Source organism: Cyrtonyx montezumae, unplaced genomic scaffold (genome assembly GCF_038088225.1).
Source record: "Cyrtonyx montezumae isolate F1298 unplaced genomic scaffold, pur_monq_1.0 scaffold_1, whole genome shotgun sequence".
Classification (NCBI taxonomy): Eukaryota; Metazoa; Chordata; class Aves; order Galliformes; family Odontophoridae; genus Cyrtonyx; species Cyrtonyx montezumae.
Window position 1 is genome coordinate 22,816,536 of NW_027071825.1, and position 16,296 is coordinate 22,832,831.

The following is a 16,296-nucleotide window of genomic DNA, read 5'->3' on the forward strand; positions in this document are numbered from 1 at the left end:
CTAAGAATTCAGTCATGTCCAGCTTCGCTCGACTGATGGGAAAAAACAGCTCAGTTACAACCAGGCCAGAAAAGAAAAGCAAGCTTCCTACAAGTGACGCATCAAGAGGAAGGAAGGTAAACTGAAACAGAAAACCCACACCACAAGAAAGCCACACACCCCCAAAGCAGCCCCTCTTGCACTTTTCAATTCTTTTTTTGAATCAAAGCAGTTCCCGTGATGAAGCTAGAGGCTCTCATGAGAGAAATTAGCACTGGGGAGGTCTCGTTTGAGGAGCAAGGGACTGGACTGACAACGGCTGCGCAGCAAGGCTCGCTACAGGTAGGTTGTTCTGGTCTCACTCTGAAAGGTAAAGATCAGCCCTTGGAGATGCATTTAAGCCATAAGATAGATTTTCGAAGGAAAAGTGCTACTAAATTAAAGACAAAGTGTTCAGATTTATTTGGAAATTCACAGTTTCTAATGGCACTACAGCTCTGTAGTTACATACCCTTGCTCCACAACAACGTATGCTGCACTCAGGTGGTATGCATTTTCCTCACCCAGGTTTAAAACTCTTAAGTTCACGTGCTCTGACTGGCTAATTGTGCAGATCAAATTCAAAAATACATCATCTTAAAGTATTCATAAACTAACAAGAAAGCAGCAAACAAAACAAAACACCAAAAACAAAGGCTTTAAATAAGTCACATGATATACAATACCCAGGAAAGGCATTAGATCTGTTAAAAGGGTACCACTAAAAGTGCTCAATAAGTTAACTTCTTTTTTTTACAACGTGAACCTGTAACATTTGTCAAAAGGAATCACCTTTTGTTCCACTCACTCAGCATTTCACCAATCACACATTCTATAGAATCCCAATATACAGTCACAGTCAAAAATTAAAAAAAAAAACAACCTCTTGTACGAAAATATCAGCCATACAAACACTGCACATTTGTTAGCCAATACAAAAGCAAACGCTACGGAAATACCCACGTGGAACCAACCCAACTGGTCAGACTTCAAGGCTTTGCAAACGCTGCACACCCAGAGCTGCCTTGGAAAACTCTGAGCTTTCTCCTCAACTCTCAGCACAGAAACACACGGAGCGCTCTCCATTCAGCTCTTCTGGAAAACTACAGCAGTCAACGTTGATAAGAAAAGCATCCACCGTCACAAGACGCCATTGCCCGTAAGAAGCATTAAAGAGCAACTGTCATTTGTTCAGTACATCAGACTGCAGCTCTGATCTGCACCTGTAGGTGGAAATAAACATAACTACTATTCCCAGCGAGATATTTTTCTCAATGGAGTTTGCAAAACCAGAATCCAGTCGGTCAAGTCCATCTATTAGTAGTTTACAGTATCCAGTCCACATTACTGAGTCCAGCTAAAAGCCAACACGTGTCCCTGTACAGCACTGTAGTGTTGCATCTTCAAAAAAAAGCTAGAGAAATTACAAAATAAATCAAATGACAAACAATTGTATCTCCCCTCTTCCAGTGGCATTATAAATAGACAAAAGGCACATAAATATGGGAAGGTGCAAGAAATAGGAACAAAGCTGAAGGAAGAGGATTAGGCTTTTATCCCTATTCCACCCAACAAACTGGGCTTCAAAAAATCTCTGCCCCAGGAACTGTGAAAAAAAACCATTAAAAAATGAACCCTGCCCTCCCTCCCCCCCAAGCTGTTCTCATAGGAAATTCTCAGCCTCGTAAAGCTGCAGCTTATAGCCAAGATTGACACAATCCCATCTATTTTAAAAAGGCAGAAACCAAATTTCTGAATACTTTCCAATTAGTCGAGCTCTTCATCTCCCACCATCCTCCCACAGAATACCACAGGCTGTTCTCAAATGAACAAACACTGTCCTGTTTGAGAAGTTCAGTTAGTTTTAGATGTGTCCAGAAACTGCCGTGACACCAAGTGTTCCCACTGTTATATCTTTGTTTCCTTTGATTATGTCGTGCAGACTTGGCATTGACCCTGACTTAGTCTGTATTAGAGTTTTTATGAGCTTCCCTTGGTCTGAAACTTTAGACCGTCTTCGCTTTATAGCCCTCTTCTCAGTTTTTGTCTTTTGGGTTTGTCCATTGCACAGACTCGTACAAGCTGAAATGCCACAGAAATAGGACTCCTCAGACTGCGATGACGTTTCTGAGCTTCCTTCAGATGGAGGACCTTTATACGAAGAGTGATAAACTTCCCCAATGTTAGAGAAGTCCCTCTGGTTTGTAAACGGCTTCCTTCCTTTTATTTCCCCATTGGCTATGGGATGGGGAGGCTCTGCCGTTGGCTTGAGAGTTTCTATCTTTTCACTTTTGTATTTGCAACGTTTTTTCTGAAACCACAAGTAAAAAGAGAAACAGTCAGCTTCTGAAAGGGAAGCAGGGCTAAGACCCAACCGAGGGGAGCAGGGCAGCAGAGAGCAGCCGAGACACACACCACCTGCTGGCAGAACGGTGCTGGCGCTCAGCCTGCCTCCCCTGCACCTACTGTACCTTCTTCTCTGGGGAGAACTTCAGGGGCTCTACAATGTACAGGTCCTCGGGATCCACTGTAAGAAAGGGCACAGAAATTCAGCGGTTCTGACAATGAACCACACTGTTTTAACTCAACAGGATAAAGTATCCCATTTATCACACATTTTTGCTGCCATTACACAGGCATACAACACATATGCATAAGTGAAGTCAACGCTGGGGAAAGTCCCCTTTGCTGACATGGCAGCTGAAAACATCTGACGTTCTGACACCATAGGGGCAGAGCACAGAACGCCCTTTGGAACAGGAACGAGCAGTTGGCAGAGGGGAGCTTCTAACATACAAACTGTTAGCAACGTAACAGTGCTTAATATGCACCTAGAAGCAAAAGCACCTATCAGCAAGACAGATATTCAGACTGGTGTGACACTAATCTGGCATTCCTCCATCAGTGCTCTGTACATTTTTCTTCCAAGCCTAGCAGCAAAGACTGGAAAAACGTAATTGAAAAAAAAAAACTTAAGCCCTATGCTCATCTCTACTGCAAAATGTTTCCAATTCAAGTAATGAGTTCCCATGCAGTTTTATTCATTGTACAAGAACTGTGGAGATGGTTTGCTGCACTGAGAAGCACAGCATCAGCTGTGAAAGAAAGCACAATTCATTTGTTCTGAACTTAACACCAAAGTGACGAGATTGATCCTCTCAGTCAAACCAGGATAAATGATCTAAATTTTCTTAATACAGCTGATAAATTTGGATCCACAAAAACCTGATTAGTTTCAAGATTAACTACTTAGGAGCTGCAAGAAGTAGGGCATTCAGAGTTGGCGACTGGCATTAAAAATACCACCTTCTGCAAGCTTCCTAGCTTTGTAGGCCTGCACTGATTGTTACTCATCTCAGGGAGGCTATCATTTATACTTTACAAATGCTAATACTGGATTTAGTGTTTTAGCCTAATTTAAGCACAGTTCTGGGGGTGTCTAGTAGCATTAATGAAGCTCCCAGTCATACAGAATGTATTCGTGAACTACCACAATTCAGCACACTTTGACATTAACCTGTGATGCCATTTTCATACACACTTGCAGTAAAACACACAGTGTATAGTGCCCAGAGGAATAGTAGAGACCAGTTGTGTTACAGGTGGGTCGTACCTTCTTTACCAGATAGCTGGAAAGACTGCGATCTGACCAGGGGGAGAGAAGTTCTTCTTTTCAAATTCATATCATCATAAGAGGAAAAACATCTAAAGCAATGCAAAACACAAAGCTTTTTTAAACATGTCTTTCACAGGACTACACAGTTTTTCATTAAAAAGCATTTCTGGCAGAAGAACAGGCTCAACCATTCAGCCAGGTGCCCAAGAAGGCCAGGCAAGGAGACACAGTGCTGCCTTTACAACATGCTACCAAGGCACACGAAGTTCACTAGCTCCACAATTGCAACAGAGCAGTAACTGTACTTGACAATCAACTTTGAGTTCTCAGAAAGTAAATCTGGGATTAAATCAGATTTATCAGTCCCAGCAAGTTTAGGAAACATCAATAAAAGCGGCAAGAACAATTAAGTTTCAAATACGTTACCTTTTGGGGCTAGGGTAGTGATTACTTTTAGGAATTTTTGAGAGGTAACCTTCACAGAACTGAGATGTGCTTCTGCACCGCTGCACACAAAGCACCAAGCCCAGAATGACACAGAGAACCAGAGAAATCACAAGGTAGGTTTGTCGATCAGAAACCTGGAAGAATTTGATACAGCTGTTAAAACATGGCATTCGAGGTCCAAAGGCTGAAAACCACCACCTGATGACGTGGGACAAGATTCCACTGACTGTGGTACTGCTGTTGCTTAAAGCAGCCGTTCCCTATAATGAACATACAAGTCTATCTGAAGGTAAGATACTTCCCACAACACAGTGTGGAAATCTAACTTCTGATTTACATCTGATATGTAATATGTCAATATTATGCTCTTCATCAGTTGACACTGCAGTACTGAATGAATCCTATTATGTTCACTTGATTCAATGGGTTTTTATCTTCCAGACCATCCATTTTCACATCCTAGCAGGATCGTTTCAGTATTTCCATCTCTGGATGTTCACAGATGCTGAAATTCAGGGGCATTTTGCAAATTACATTTCAAAATAAATAGCAGCTTTCTATAACCATCTACCTCAACTACACTAAGGGACAAGAAGACCAAGACTTCAGAAAAGACAAGGAAGGCTACTTTTCATCTTGTACTGATGAAGTGCCTCAGACAAACTGATTCAGGTGACTGGAGTTGAGGGAAAGTACATATTGAAATCCCAGGATACCTGTCTACCATAACCTGATGATCACCACTGTTAAACCCTACTTAAAAGCACAGCACTCATTAACAGGAGGTTAGCCAACTAGGTGTCAATGAGGGTGCCTCACTATGTGCTAGAAAACAGCTCAGGACACATTTGGCAACATGCACAAAGACACATCATATTTAAAATACAGTTTAAAATCCCAGGCTGAAGAATGGAAACATTTGAATGGACACCTTCCTAATATTGGTGCCAAGATTCCCCTCATCTCCTAGATCACAAGAGCCAGAGAGGAAAGGAGAAGGGGAGTTAGCATTAGTCATGCTAATTGCCACTCAGGATGGGGGAGCACAACGCTCCGCACAATGATCTGTTATTACAGGCCAGACCCAGCAGGGCTCAGTACCCACTCACACACTACATCTCCTATTGCAAGGCTGTTAATATTCAGGTGGTCAATATAAGTGCTGGAAATGCACCCCGTATTACTGAAGCTGGGAGACAGATATAGCCATGCAATACAACTTGTTATGCAGCAGGTTAGATGCCAGGGAAGCTCTTGAAGAAGAGAACGTATCATCCCCCCACCCCCATCACATCTCAAACACTGCGTCTAACGAATCCTCCTGCTGCCATTGTGAAGTCAGAGGTCAGCCTTCTCATCTCACTGAGTCACTTTACAGGACAATATCAACTGCAGTACACTACAGAAAGGCTGAGATATTCAGTTATTCCCAGCAAGTTCTATCTTTTATCACAAGCTCTGATTACAATTACAGGACTAGCAGGGCTGTAGTAAAAACTATTACCAATTTTGCTGTGCACAGACAGCTCAAAATAGTCTGCCTTTCTCCTCCCTTGGCCAGTTTCTGAAGCAGGCTGGAAGCAACGACTGAAAAGCTTTGCTTAATGACTCCAGGCCTCTTTGAACTGAGATATGTTTACGTATCCATTTCCTTCGCTCAAGACCTTGCACCACGCTGCTGATTTATAATTACCTCACGTTTTAATTCCGCCACGGTTGTTGACAGATTGGAAACTAGCTGCGTCATGTTGGTGAGCTGTGCTTGTAACAGCTGGATTGCTTCTGTTTGCCGCTGATCCTGTATTGAGGAGAGTCATGCCCGTGCTATTTAGTCGTCAGGGTTCCACTATCCCATATGTTGCACAACATTAGCATTCTATCTGATAGAGCCAGGCATGATGTAGCCATGTGATCCCTTTACCATGTTTCCAGCAAAGCTTTCACTTCTCATTTGAAACTGTTCACGCAACATCAATCATAGAGAGACTTCAAAACATCAACATCTTTACGCAACAAACAATGTTTTGTAACATTACGCCAAGTGCTTTTCTGCTACGACCTTTATTAAAGGCAGAATAAGTAGTTAGCTCCGTGCAATGCCTATCAGGAAGCTAAGTACTGTCACGTTCCAGAACACGTGCAGGTCACCACACAGAGCTGAAACCTAAAGGCTGAAACACTGCTGCTGCTGCTCTGTGATCAAGCGGTCAGCCACGTAACAACAGGAGCCCAAACCAGCCAGGAGTAAGCCCTCTGGAGACATCCTGGAGGAAGCCCTCACAAGGTCCTTCACCTTATGGGAAAGTGGGAAAGCTGAGCAGAGTATCAGGGAGGTTAACCAAGAAAAGAGCCCTCAGACTGACCAGCATTTGATAATATTCAACATAAGCAAAAGAAGAACATGCATGTAAACTCAGAAAAGTTGTGATTTCCTTTGCTTTTGACAGAGAAGCAAACTACAGGCCCAGCATGGCACTGCAGAGATTTTCAGTTTCTGATTAAACTTGCTATGACGTGCACAAGTGCTTTTGTGATTATTCAGCAAATAGTTAATGCTGTAAATGAAAGCTGCTCATGAAAGCCAGGATAGCAGTGCTGGAAAACAGGAAGAAAAACTCTACTTCAGCTCCCACATCCTTTAATCACATTTTAAATAATGAACTAAAACTTCTGCTACATGCACCACCCTTTCAATTGCAAATCTGGCTTAAATCATTACTGGACCTCTCCTCCTTTGTAGAGGTTAGGTGTCTTCAGCAACATCAGGTAATCATCTATCTGTACTTAATATCAGAGTTGCAAAAAGAAAGCAAACCTGAAAAACGAATGGTTTGACTGCAAGAAACAGGAGTCAGAAGTGACACGGATAACTCACTGACAAATATGTTTTGAAGACTGTCAGCCACTAATGGCTGACAACTGACTGCTTTCCCTGTCTCAGCCTCAGCTGGGAAGGAACTGTTTCCTTTTGTGTCTGCTGTGATGCTATGTTTTGGTTCTAGGAGAACAATGTAGATTACACACCAGTGTTTATAGTGGTAGCTATGCAGTGCTGTACAGAACCAAGGCCATTCTCAGCTAAGGGCCCAAGGAGCTGGGAGGAACAGAATTCAGACAGCTGACTTCAGCTGGCCAAAGGGATATTCCATACCATACGATACCATGCGAAAGGAGTTTTGAAGGGGGTGGGAGTTCTCTCTCCCCCACTGCTCAGAGTCTATCTGGGCATCAGCTGGGGGGGTGCTGAGCCACAGCTTGTGCATCATGTGTGTCTCATAACTATTATCCTTTTCCCTTTCTCTATTTTGGTGGGGCACAAGGGAGTGCTGAGCCACCTGCTGGGTTAAACCACAGCATTTCCCCAAATCTCAAAATTGAGAAACAAACCAGATATAGCTTTAATGTAGAGAGACTGCGAGCACGTCTGCAAAACGCTATTACAGGGAAGGATTTGGGAAACGTGAAACAGACTTGCTTTGATAAGGCAGATATGGAGCTAAGAAAAATATTCAGTTGTAAAAAGATCTCTGTACCTTCCTGTAACATTCTCAGAAGCAGCGTTTCCTAACTAGGAAATTATTTCAACAAATCATACCTGCTCTTCCGCTATTCTCGAGGTGTTCTGAAGTTTTATTATTGTTTTATTGAAAGCCTTCTGCATTTCTTCCATTTGCTTTCGGTACCTAAAACAAAAAGTGCAAACACCTGACACGTCAACTCATACAACCCTCAGCATAAGGCTTGCCTTCACAAAGTCCTGCTATGTGAGGAGAAACTGTTCTTGTCCAAAGCAGTTTACTTAAAATTCAAGCAGTACTCCTTTTCCAGTTTTAGACACAGTGACATGGTAGTTTAAGTGAAAGCAAGCAACTAAATAATAAAAAACAATAAAAAAGCAATAAAAAGCCCTGTAGGTCTGTGCCACTGAACCAGCAGCAGCAGAATGTGCCCTTTTGGTGAAGAAATTATAGAGAAGATCAGTGCTTGAAGCTGGCAACACTTCATCCTTAAAAAAAAAAAATAGACTAAAAACCACCACCAAAGGAACCCAACCACAACACATCAGCATTCTTCAATACAAAATAAAGGTGACTGTAGCTGAAAATACAGGAAGGGCACCCTAGTTACCCACAGCTGTCTAGGTCTCTGATAGCTTTCCAAGATTAGGCAGTTACTGCTGTTTCCTTTAAAGCTTTCCATTGCAGTAACTTCCTTTGGATAGTTGGCTAAAATCACATTTACAGACTGCAGACCTTTCCTCAGTCTTCTGGGAACTTACCTCTGGCTCAGCTCTTCTAAATAACGGCTGCTGAGAGACATATTTACTTCCAGGGCTTTTATGCGGTTATTAAGGCGCATGAAGACCGACTCTTTTTGATTAGATCCATGAACAAGATTTCCATTAGCATAGCCTAGATCTGTCGAATTCTGCAACTCAGCATAGAAATCTGTAGCTGTTCTCTGTGGTCCTCCAGAGATCGGAATCGACATAAAAGCTTCCTCAGTTGCCTGATCATCCTCTTTTGTTTCAACAGATACAGAAGACTCAACAGAAGACAAAACAGGTTTCTGCACTTCTGGAGTACTTTCCTTTCCTTCCCCAGCATCACTGGCTAAGATGCCCACTGTATATTCAGGCTGCAGAACAGTCTCCATAGGCTTTGAAATCACTGGAGTAGCAGCAGCCTCCCTGGTGCTCGTCTCCTTTACTTCAGTGATCACACTGGTTTCAGAAACTACAACAGTTTCTTCTGCAACAGAGCTCTCAGCCTTCTCTGTTGTTACACTGATCTCAGCTGAATCCACCTGAGGAGTGACTCCTGGTGCTTCCTGGCCTGCATCTTCTTGTACAGGCTCCAGCACCATCTCTGTTGTCGGCAAAGGCTTAACTTCTGGGGTAACTTCTGAGAGCAGAGATTGAGAGACAGTTTGAGGATGGCTTGGTTCCAGTTCAATAGTATCTGTAGTCTCATTACTGATGATCTCATGGACCACGCTGCTAAAATCAATGGCTGCAGTAGAGCCAGGCAGTCTGTCAGCTTTGCTGTCTAATTGCTCAGGCAGAGGTTCATCTACTGATACATGGACAGACTCGGGCTGAACTGCCTGTGGTGGCTGAGCATGAGCAGAGTCCTCTTGCTCCTGTTTACCTTCAGTTTTCCTGTGTTGCTGACGGATGGCTACTGTAACTGAACACCATTTAAACAGATATTCTGAAAAAGTAGAAATGCAACAAACTGTTGCCAAATCATAGCAATAAGTTTCTGTCTCAAGTTCAAACCATGCAGATTTTTCTTCCTCCTGATCTTCACTAGACAGCAGGGTTACTGTTGACTGGCTCGTATCTTCTTCATACTCTTGTACTAGCTGAACAATAGGACTTTCTTTTGTCAAATCCACATGTAATTGCTCTTTATCTATCTGTGGAATATCTGTAATAAGTCTACAAGGAGAAAGTCAAACACAGGATGTTATTTCAGTAGTTCTACGTGCCTGCTCTAGAAGACTGCACAGTTTATTCTTGTGACCAAAAGTCAGCTTGAATATAGTCAGATATCACACAAGTTATTCTTCCTTACTACGTTTCAAACGTGATTCGCCAATTATTTCAACCCTGGCTTCTGACACAGCAAACATCAATCAGACTCTCCCCCTCCTCACCCAATTCCAAATATTTGCATATGTATTTTCATCAAGGAGAGACTGACAATATATGATCCTAAACCAGAACTTCTGTCAGTACAGTTTGACTGAAGTTGCAGCAATACAGCTTCCATTCCTAGTTGGTCTCCTTTGCAGGAGACAACCTGCAAAACCACCAATAACATTTAGCCAGCATCCACTCCAGAATCATTAATAGGCACAAAAGAACAGCTCCTCTTATATCTCTTCCGAAAGAAATAATACAAATAACTGAAAATGTTATGGAGCATTTTGATATTTAAGCAAGTGTTAAAGCATATAATGGAAAGAGCTGTAAGTAGTTAATAAGCAATACATTTTTCCTGGCTAGTAGCTTCCCCTGCTTTACTAGTGCTTAATTTTCACTTGTTTAAGGCAGCATGCCGTACCTGGGGATTCTGCCACCAGGGATTCCTGACTGGTACGGGCTAACCTGTGCTAAGAGCACACTGAAAAACACACAACTTACTCTGGTGACGGAACAGGAGTTGGTTCAAGCAGTCTTGGTGCAGCTGTTGAAGTTGCAGGGGTGGTAGCAGTGACATTTTCAGATATACTTTTGTTCCCTGCTGCAGGATGAAGAATAGGACAAAAATTCAAGAACCATGTTTTTCTTTCATCAATTTGGACTGCGGATGTGTAAGTTAGATGTTAACATTACTCCAGTTAACAACTACAGGTCGTTAAAAGTTCCAGTTAATTAATAGTACTAGCATCAGTTTATGTATAAGATGTTACGGATAACCTTAAAATGTTTCCACGAAGGAGTTAAATTCTACAACTAGAAATGGGTAACAGAGTAAGAAGTCAGAATATGGCTGAAGAAATATATGTTATCTTTATTCCCTTCTCAGGGGACTAAACTACTGCTCCATGTTTTGCTGTCAATAGGGTAAGTATTGTATGCCATCAATCACACACGCCATAAAAGAGGGTGAAGAAGAGTCATTTCATTGCAGACCATCCAATCCCTCAAAGAAAATTCTGGCAAGAGAACGAAAGGAGCCCCCAAAAGAAATCACAAAATCATTAACAATTGGAAGGGACTTTTAAAGGTCATCTGGCCCAACTTCTCTGCAAGGAACAGGGACAGCACCTACTGCTCAATCAGATGAGATTTCCTAGAACGTTTTCAATAAAAAAATAATAATAATAAAAAATTACCTTCAGCTTCAGAAGTTTCTTCAGTTGTAGCCCCAAGCATATTAGCAGCAATATTCACCATATTGAGGATAGCATCTGAAATGGAAACCAAGTGATCAATGAAGACATCATCAGAGGGCTCAGAGATTACACCACAGAGAAATCTGCTGTTATTTAACACTCACTTGAAATGAATCACAATATATTAAAAAAAAATAAAATACAGGCACTCTATTCTACTGAATGCTCTGTCACTTTTGAAGGATAAGAAATTTCTGTTTAGAAGCTAGAAACTTGTATTTGAAAACTGCTGTCTAATCAGTAGACTGTCAAAAAGTCTCTTTTTCAGACAGCTTCCAGGCAGCTAAAATAAAGTTCACATGGAAAATGAGATACACAAACACTGAAAAACCCAAAACTCTCAATGCACAGTACCACTCTGTGTAGGTACTCAACTAGAGCTGGCTCCAGCAGCTAACCAAAGCCTCCCCCAATAAATCCAAAGAGCTGACTATGCACACGTCAGTACACATCTCTAAACACTGCCTTACACTGTACTCTAGATGTAGCTTTCCTGTATTAGCTTTGGCAACCCCTGCCAAAAGGAAATACTTGGCCTCCTCATACAAAACTCCCTCACAGAAAAAGCTGCAATGATTTCCAAACTAAATCAACTACGGCAAGCCCGCATCATGCAGCTAGACCTTCTAACATCAAAAGCAAGAAGTGATGGGAAGCACTGACTGTTCATTACTCCACTGCAACTGAGAAACAGCAAGACAAACAGACAACTGAGCATGTGAATGACTGAGTCCCAAGCCAGAATCTTAAAGGAGCTTTAATACTCAGACTGAGGAACAGGCATGATAATTTGCCATGATAACACGAGAGGTGAGTCAAGGCTCACTTACAAATCTATTTCTGCCTTTAAACACCATGTCCACAAAAGGATGGATAGAGAAGAATGAAGATTCATTAAAATTCACCTGAATTGACTGTCACTGTGCAAACCCCTCTTAATTCCAAAACCTACTTCGAACTCTGATGCCGCTGCAATTTAACAATTCTAAATATTTTAAGATTACCTTTAAAGTATCTGTGAAATAGAAGGATGTTCTCCCCTAACAAGAAATCACGTAAGTAAAGGCAAAAGGCTCTGCCCTATATTGCCATATATATTATAAATATAGGCAACTTTTTTGGCCTTGATAGTGAAAATAAACCTAATTTCTGGGCTTATACAGAAAATGAACAACAGTGAAAGAGCACCTTGCTGTAAACATACAAAAATTGACTCCATTTTGCTTGTTCTTCCTCTACCTTCCAACGCACAAACATGCCATACAATATGTGGATGAGGTCAAACTTACAGAATTTCAGAACTTCTGACAAAACACTTAATACTTTATAAGCTCTTTTCAGAAACTTAGTGCTAACTCTCCCCTCAAATGGGTCAGAAACCACCTTCTTGAATTATATTATGCCTCTGAGCTTCTGTTCTTCGAAAAGTGCTGGTAATTAAAAGTTTTTAAATTTTAACAATTTTTTTTTCCTCATTACTGATGGAGATGTAAGGAGTGAGAGGGGGAATTAAAGGTTGGTACAAAAGCCTGACAGTCATATGAGAACAGCTGGAAGAACAGTCACCCTCACAAGCCAGACCAGCAGAAGACTGAAATATTTCTTAGGTGAAATACCTGAGAAGATCACTACAGCAACCTTCTCCACGATCTCGCTCCCTCACTGCATATCAGTCCATATTTTAACACAATGCAGTAAGGTTGTTTGTTTTGTTTGTCCAAGCAGTCACACACAAATCCCAAAAACAATGTCAGCAGTAAAAAAAAAACAAAAAAACAAAACCAAAACGTACATTATGAATTTAAGTCTCAAAATCAAGCCATTCCAGCCAGAATTAAGTAATTACCAGTGCAGTGTGTTAGTGCTCAGCTGTGCTGATAAAGCACTAACAGTGCTGAAGAGGCACTTCATCTTTTCATCGGTAATAAGTGCACTTAAAAACAAACAAAACAAAAACACCCTACTGAAGTCATTCCTTTTTTTCAGACTGTGAGCAAAGATTTGGAATACAGCAGCTGTGGGGTGGATATGGGACTACAACTTGAAAACAGCCTTGAAAATTTGATTTCAGCCACAGATAAGTATTGTCATGATAGAGCATGCTGCTTTCTCGCACCTGGGAAAGCATTCAGAAATAAACTGCTTTTCCACTATTGCCCCACTGAAAAGTGCACCAAGCTGCACAACACTCACAGCCATGATCTTTTTAAGTAACAACCATATTCTCAGAAACAGCAGTGAAGAACTCTGCAGCTCTGATACACTGGGGAAAGCCTGAGCCCTTAAACTTGCTGCCTTGTATCTGAACAATGTTCATGTGGCTGTACATCTACATGATGGCAACAGATCTTCATTTAGCTGCACCAGAAGGAAGAGTGGCACAGGATAAGAGCCCTTCAGAAGAGGGTGTGGGCAGTTGATCTGATCCTAAATAATTCAGAAGTTAAGAACACCATTAAAACTGAATGTTCAAACATACATGACCAAACAATACCCACACCTGGAGGCTTTCCAATAGGAAAAGTGACAAGAGACAGCCAAGACCCATTAGTTCTGTCCAAAAAATTACACAGCTCTCATGAAGGACACAGAGGCTACAAGATTAGTAGCTCTTCTCAGAAGGCATCCTCCATCCCTTCAGTTCAATCTGTGGATGTAAATCTTAATATTGCCTCCTATAAATAAGGCACCTAAATTATGCATGGATTTCCAAGTTTTGAATAATTAAGGTGTGACTGCATCTCAGTACTGGTTGTGTTGTTTATAGCCCCATGTAAAATTCAGATTGCTTTGAAGTGCTCAGTATCCTTATGCACAGGAAATAAGGTTTCTGAAACAGAAAATCTTTAACCCAAGAAGTTCTACTCCACAAAAACAACATTTTAAGAATGATAACCCAGCTTGTAATTGCTACAATTTACTCCTATGCCATTAAATGGGAATCACTACAAATTGTTTCAGCAGAAAAATCCTACAGAAAGTCATAGCCATCGCTGGTGGAAATGTCATTCCACTGTGAAACAGTTCATTTTATTTCAGCACAGCTGTATCTAGTAAGGCATACTTACTTGTAGCAGAGCCAAGGAGATTTTTTGAAGATTTTTCTTCCCCTGTATTGTAATCCAAGGGATAATCTATGTAAAAAAAACCAACCACATTGCTATCAAATGAAATATTGTGAACAGTGAAAACAAACCTCAAGATTTAATGTATCATTCAACACTGTTTGACTGAGTGTAAAAATAAAGCTACAGAAATAGGGTTACAGCTGAGCTGCCAAACTGAAATAACAAGCCCAATGCAGTGAGAAATACAGAGATTTATAGCTCAGTTTCCCCTGAATTGAGAAATATGCAGCCAACAGCTCCCTGAGCTTACACAGGGTTTCCACCCTCCTCCTCACGAGGGCCAGAGGACAAGGGGAGGATGTTTTCATACAACTTTACAAAGCCTGACAACCAATGTAATCCCTTCCCAATTGTTTGCAGCACCAACAGACCCAACCACCCCAGGAAAAAGGCTACAGTCACTGTGAATAAAGTTGTTTGTGTGAGCTACTTTGATTATCTTAGTTATCTTTTCCTACTGGCAGTATATGAAGATACTGTTGATTAAACTGCCAAGAGAAACTGAGGCTTATTACTACTGTTCGAAAGTAATCCTCCAAAATAGTTACAACAGTTTAAAACTTAAACGGATACTTGGGAAAGGCCAGAAATGCTAAATGCTGTCATACAAGACTGACAGTAAATTTTAACAGTCTAACTCTTTAAGTCAGACTTGCACAAGGCATGCTTGGATGGACAAAAAAAAAAAAGCAGTTTTTTGCTTACCATAGTCTTCATCAAAAAGTTCCTGTCGTTCAGACTGATACTGAGAATCAGCTATCTCTTCGTACTCTTCAACCATGCTAGTACCAAATACCCTATGAACAGTTTTAGAAATAAAAAAAAACAAGCATTAGTCTATTAGCCATGTATTTATTTCACAATTAGATAAATCACATTAACATCACATAGTGTGCAACAAATACATCAGTTAAGCAATGGCTGCCTTCTTTTAGTAACAAATACATTTCTCAAACTTCTATCCAGTTTGTGGCACATTTCAAGTGCTGCATCAAAACAAGAGTTTCTAATCCCAATAATTCCAAGGAGATTCGCAATTAACTCCAACTCCTATCTTGACGAAAGAGCTTGTGGGGAGCTTGAGACAAGAACACCTCTTCAGCCTCAACAAACTCAGAACATCCTCCTAACTACTTGATTTTGCATGCTATATTCTTTGACCGACTCTATTGAGATCAATTTAAATAAACCAAATTTAAAGCACTATTACTCGATAACAATATTCTTTTCACAGCGCTAGCTTCTCAAGTTAAAATCATAGATTCATAGATACGTTAGGTTGGAAAGGACCTACAAGATCATCTAGTCCAACCATCCTCCTATCACCATCCCTACCCACTGAACTACTAAATCAAATCCCTTAGCACCTCATCTAAACGCTTCTTGAACAGCGCTAGGGATCCAGGCACAGCTTTAGCGGAAGAACTGAAAGTAGCTTTCAGGAACAGTAAAGATGTGACTATCCTGTGAGCTACAGATGGAGCTGTTCTGATTTAGGTGCTCCAGGTATGACTGGCTATGGTGAGTAATGCACACATGGAGTGTCATGCAACACAGCAGCTTCTCAGCAGCACTCAGCACACCTGCCCTTCTCAGTGTGCCACTCGTGCCTTGCTTTGCTTTGTCAGCCTTGAAACATTCATGCCCTCCTCAGAGGCTGCTTGTGCTCCTCCTGTTCCCCACCCTCCTTGCCCCACTCCCTGCAAATATTCCTTATGCAGTGGGAAACTGAATGAGAAGAGTCATGGCTGCTTTAAACACATGCAAAGCAGAACATTATGCAGCAGGTCAACTTAGGGAACGACTTTAATTTGCAGTGTATCTGGCTAACTAAAGTATACCAAAAACTAGAATTTGTTTCTCAGCTTTATTAGAGTGCACCAATTCTTACTGTGAAGAGGTAGGAAGATAAAGCAAAACACAGAAGATATTACCTTATAAGACTTAAGGGACAAAAATGTTCTGATCCAAAGTGTGATATCAGCTCCACCTAAAGAATGAAAGGTACTTCATATAAAAGACCAAAGACCCATGGAGTTAAGAGTCCATTTAAGGTAGTTTTGTTTACAGGGGATTTGTAGATTGCTCAGAACAGAAAAGGCTGAAAGCTTTTATTCTTGCCATGCATTAACGTGCTGAGCCGCAGCAGAGAACACCCCAAGCCCTATGCATTCAGCATTC

General features: G+C 41.2%; 1 protein-coding gene across 2 annotated transcripts in view; it reads right to left on the reverse strand.

Moving 5' to 3' along the window:
• Positions 1 to 417: 417 nt before the first annotated feature.
• Positions 418 to 16,296, reverse strand: part of SUCO (SUN domain containing ossification factor) — a 36,094-nt gene continuing 20,215 nt past the window's right edge. The window contains exons 13-24 of one of the 2 annotated variants that reach the window (XM_065744522.1): positions 16,050 to 16,105; positions 14,821 to 14,912; positions 14,056 to 14,121; positions 10,928 to 11,002; positions 10,233 to 10,329; positions 8,361 to 9,524; positions 7,677 to 7,764; positions 5,775 to 5,879; positions 4,061 to 4,215; positions 3,632 to 3,723; positions 2,490 to 2,545; positions 418 to 2,329 (exon numbers count right to left, since the gene is read on the reverse strand). In XM_065744522.1, coding sequence (XP_065600594.1) covers positions 1,883 to 2,329; positions 2,490 to 2,545; positions 3,632 to 3,723; positions 4,061 to 4,215; positions 5,775 to 5,879; positions 7,677 to 7,764; positions 8,361 to 9,524; positions 10,233 to 10,329; positions 10,928 to 11,002; positions 14,056 to 14,121; positions 14,821 to 14,912; positions 16,050 to 16,105 — 2,493 coding nt within the window. In that variant the 3' untranslated portion in view covers positions 418 to 1,882. Of the gene's footprint in view, positions 2,330 to 2,489; positions 2,546 to 3,631; positions 3,724 to 4,060; positions 4,216 to 5,774; positions 5,880 to 7,676; positions 7,765 to 8,360; positions 9,525 to 10,232; positions 10,333 to 10,927; positions 11,003 to 14,055; positions 14,122 to 14,820; positions 14,913 to 16,049; positions 16,106 to 16,296 lie in introns of both variants that reach the window. The other variant, XM_065744514.1, reaches the window with a different exon arrangement.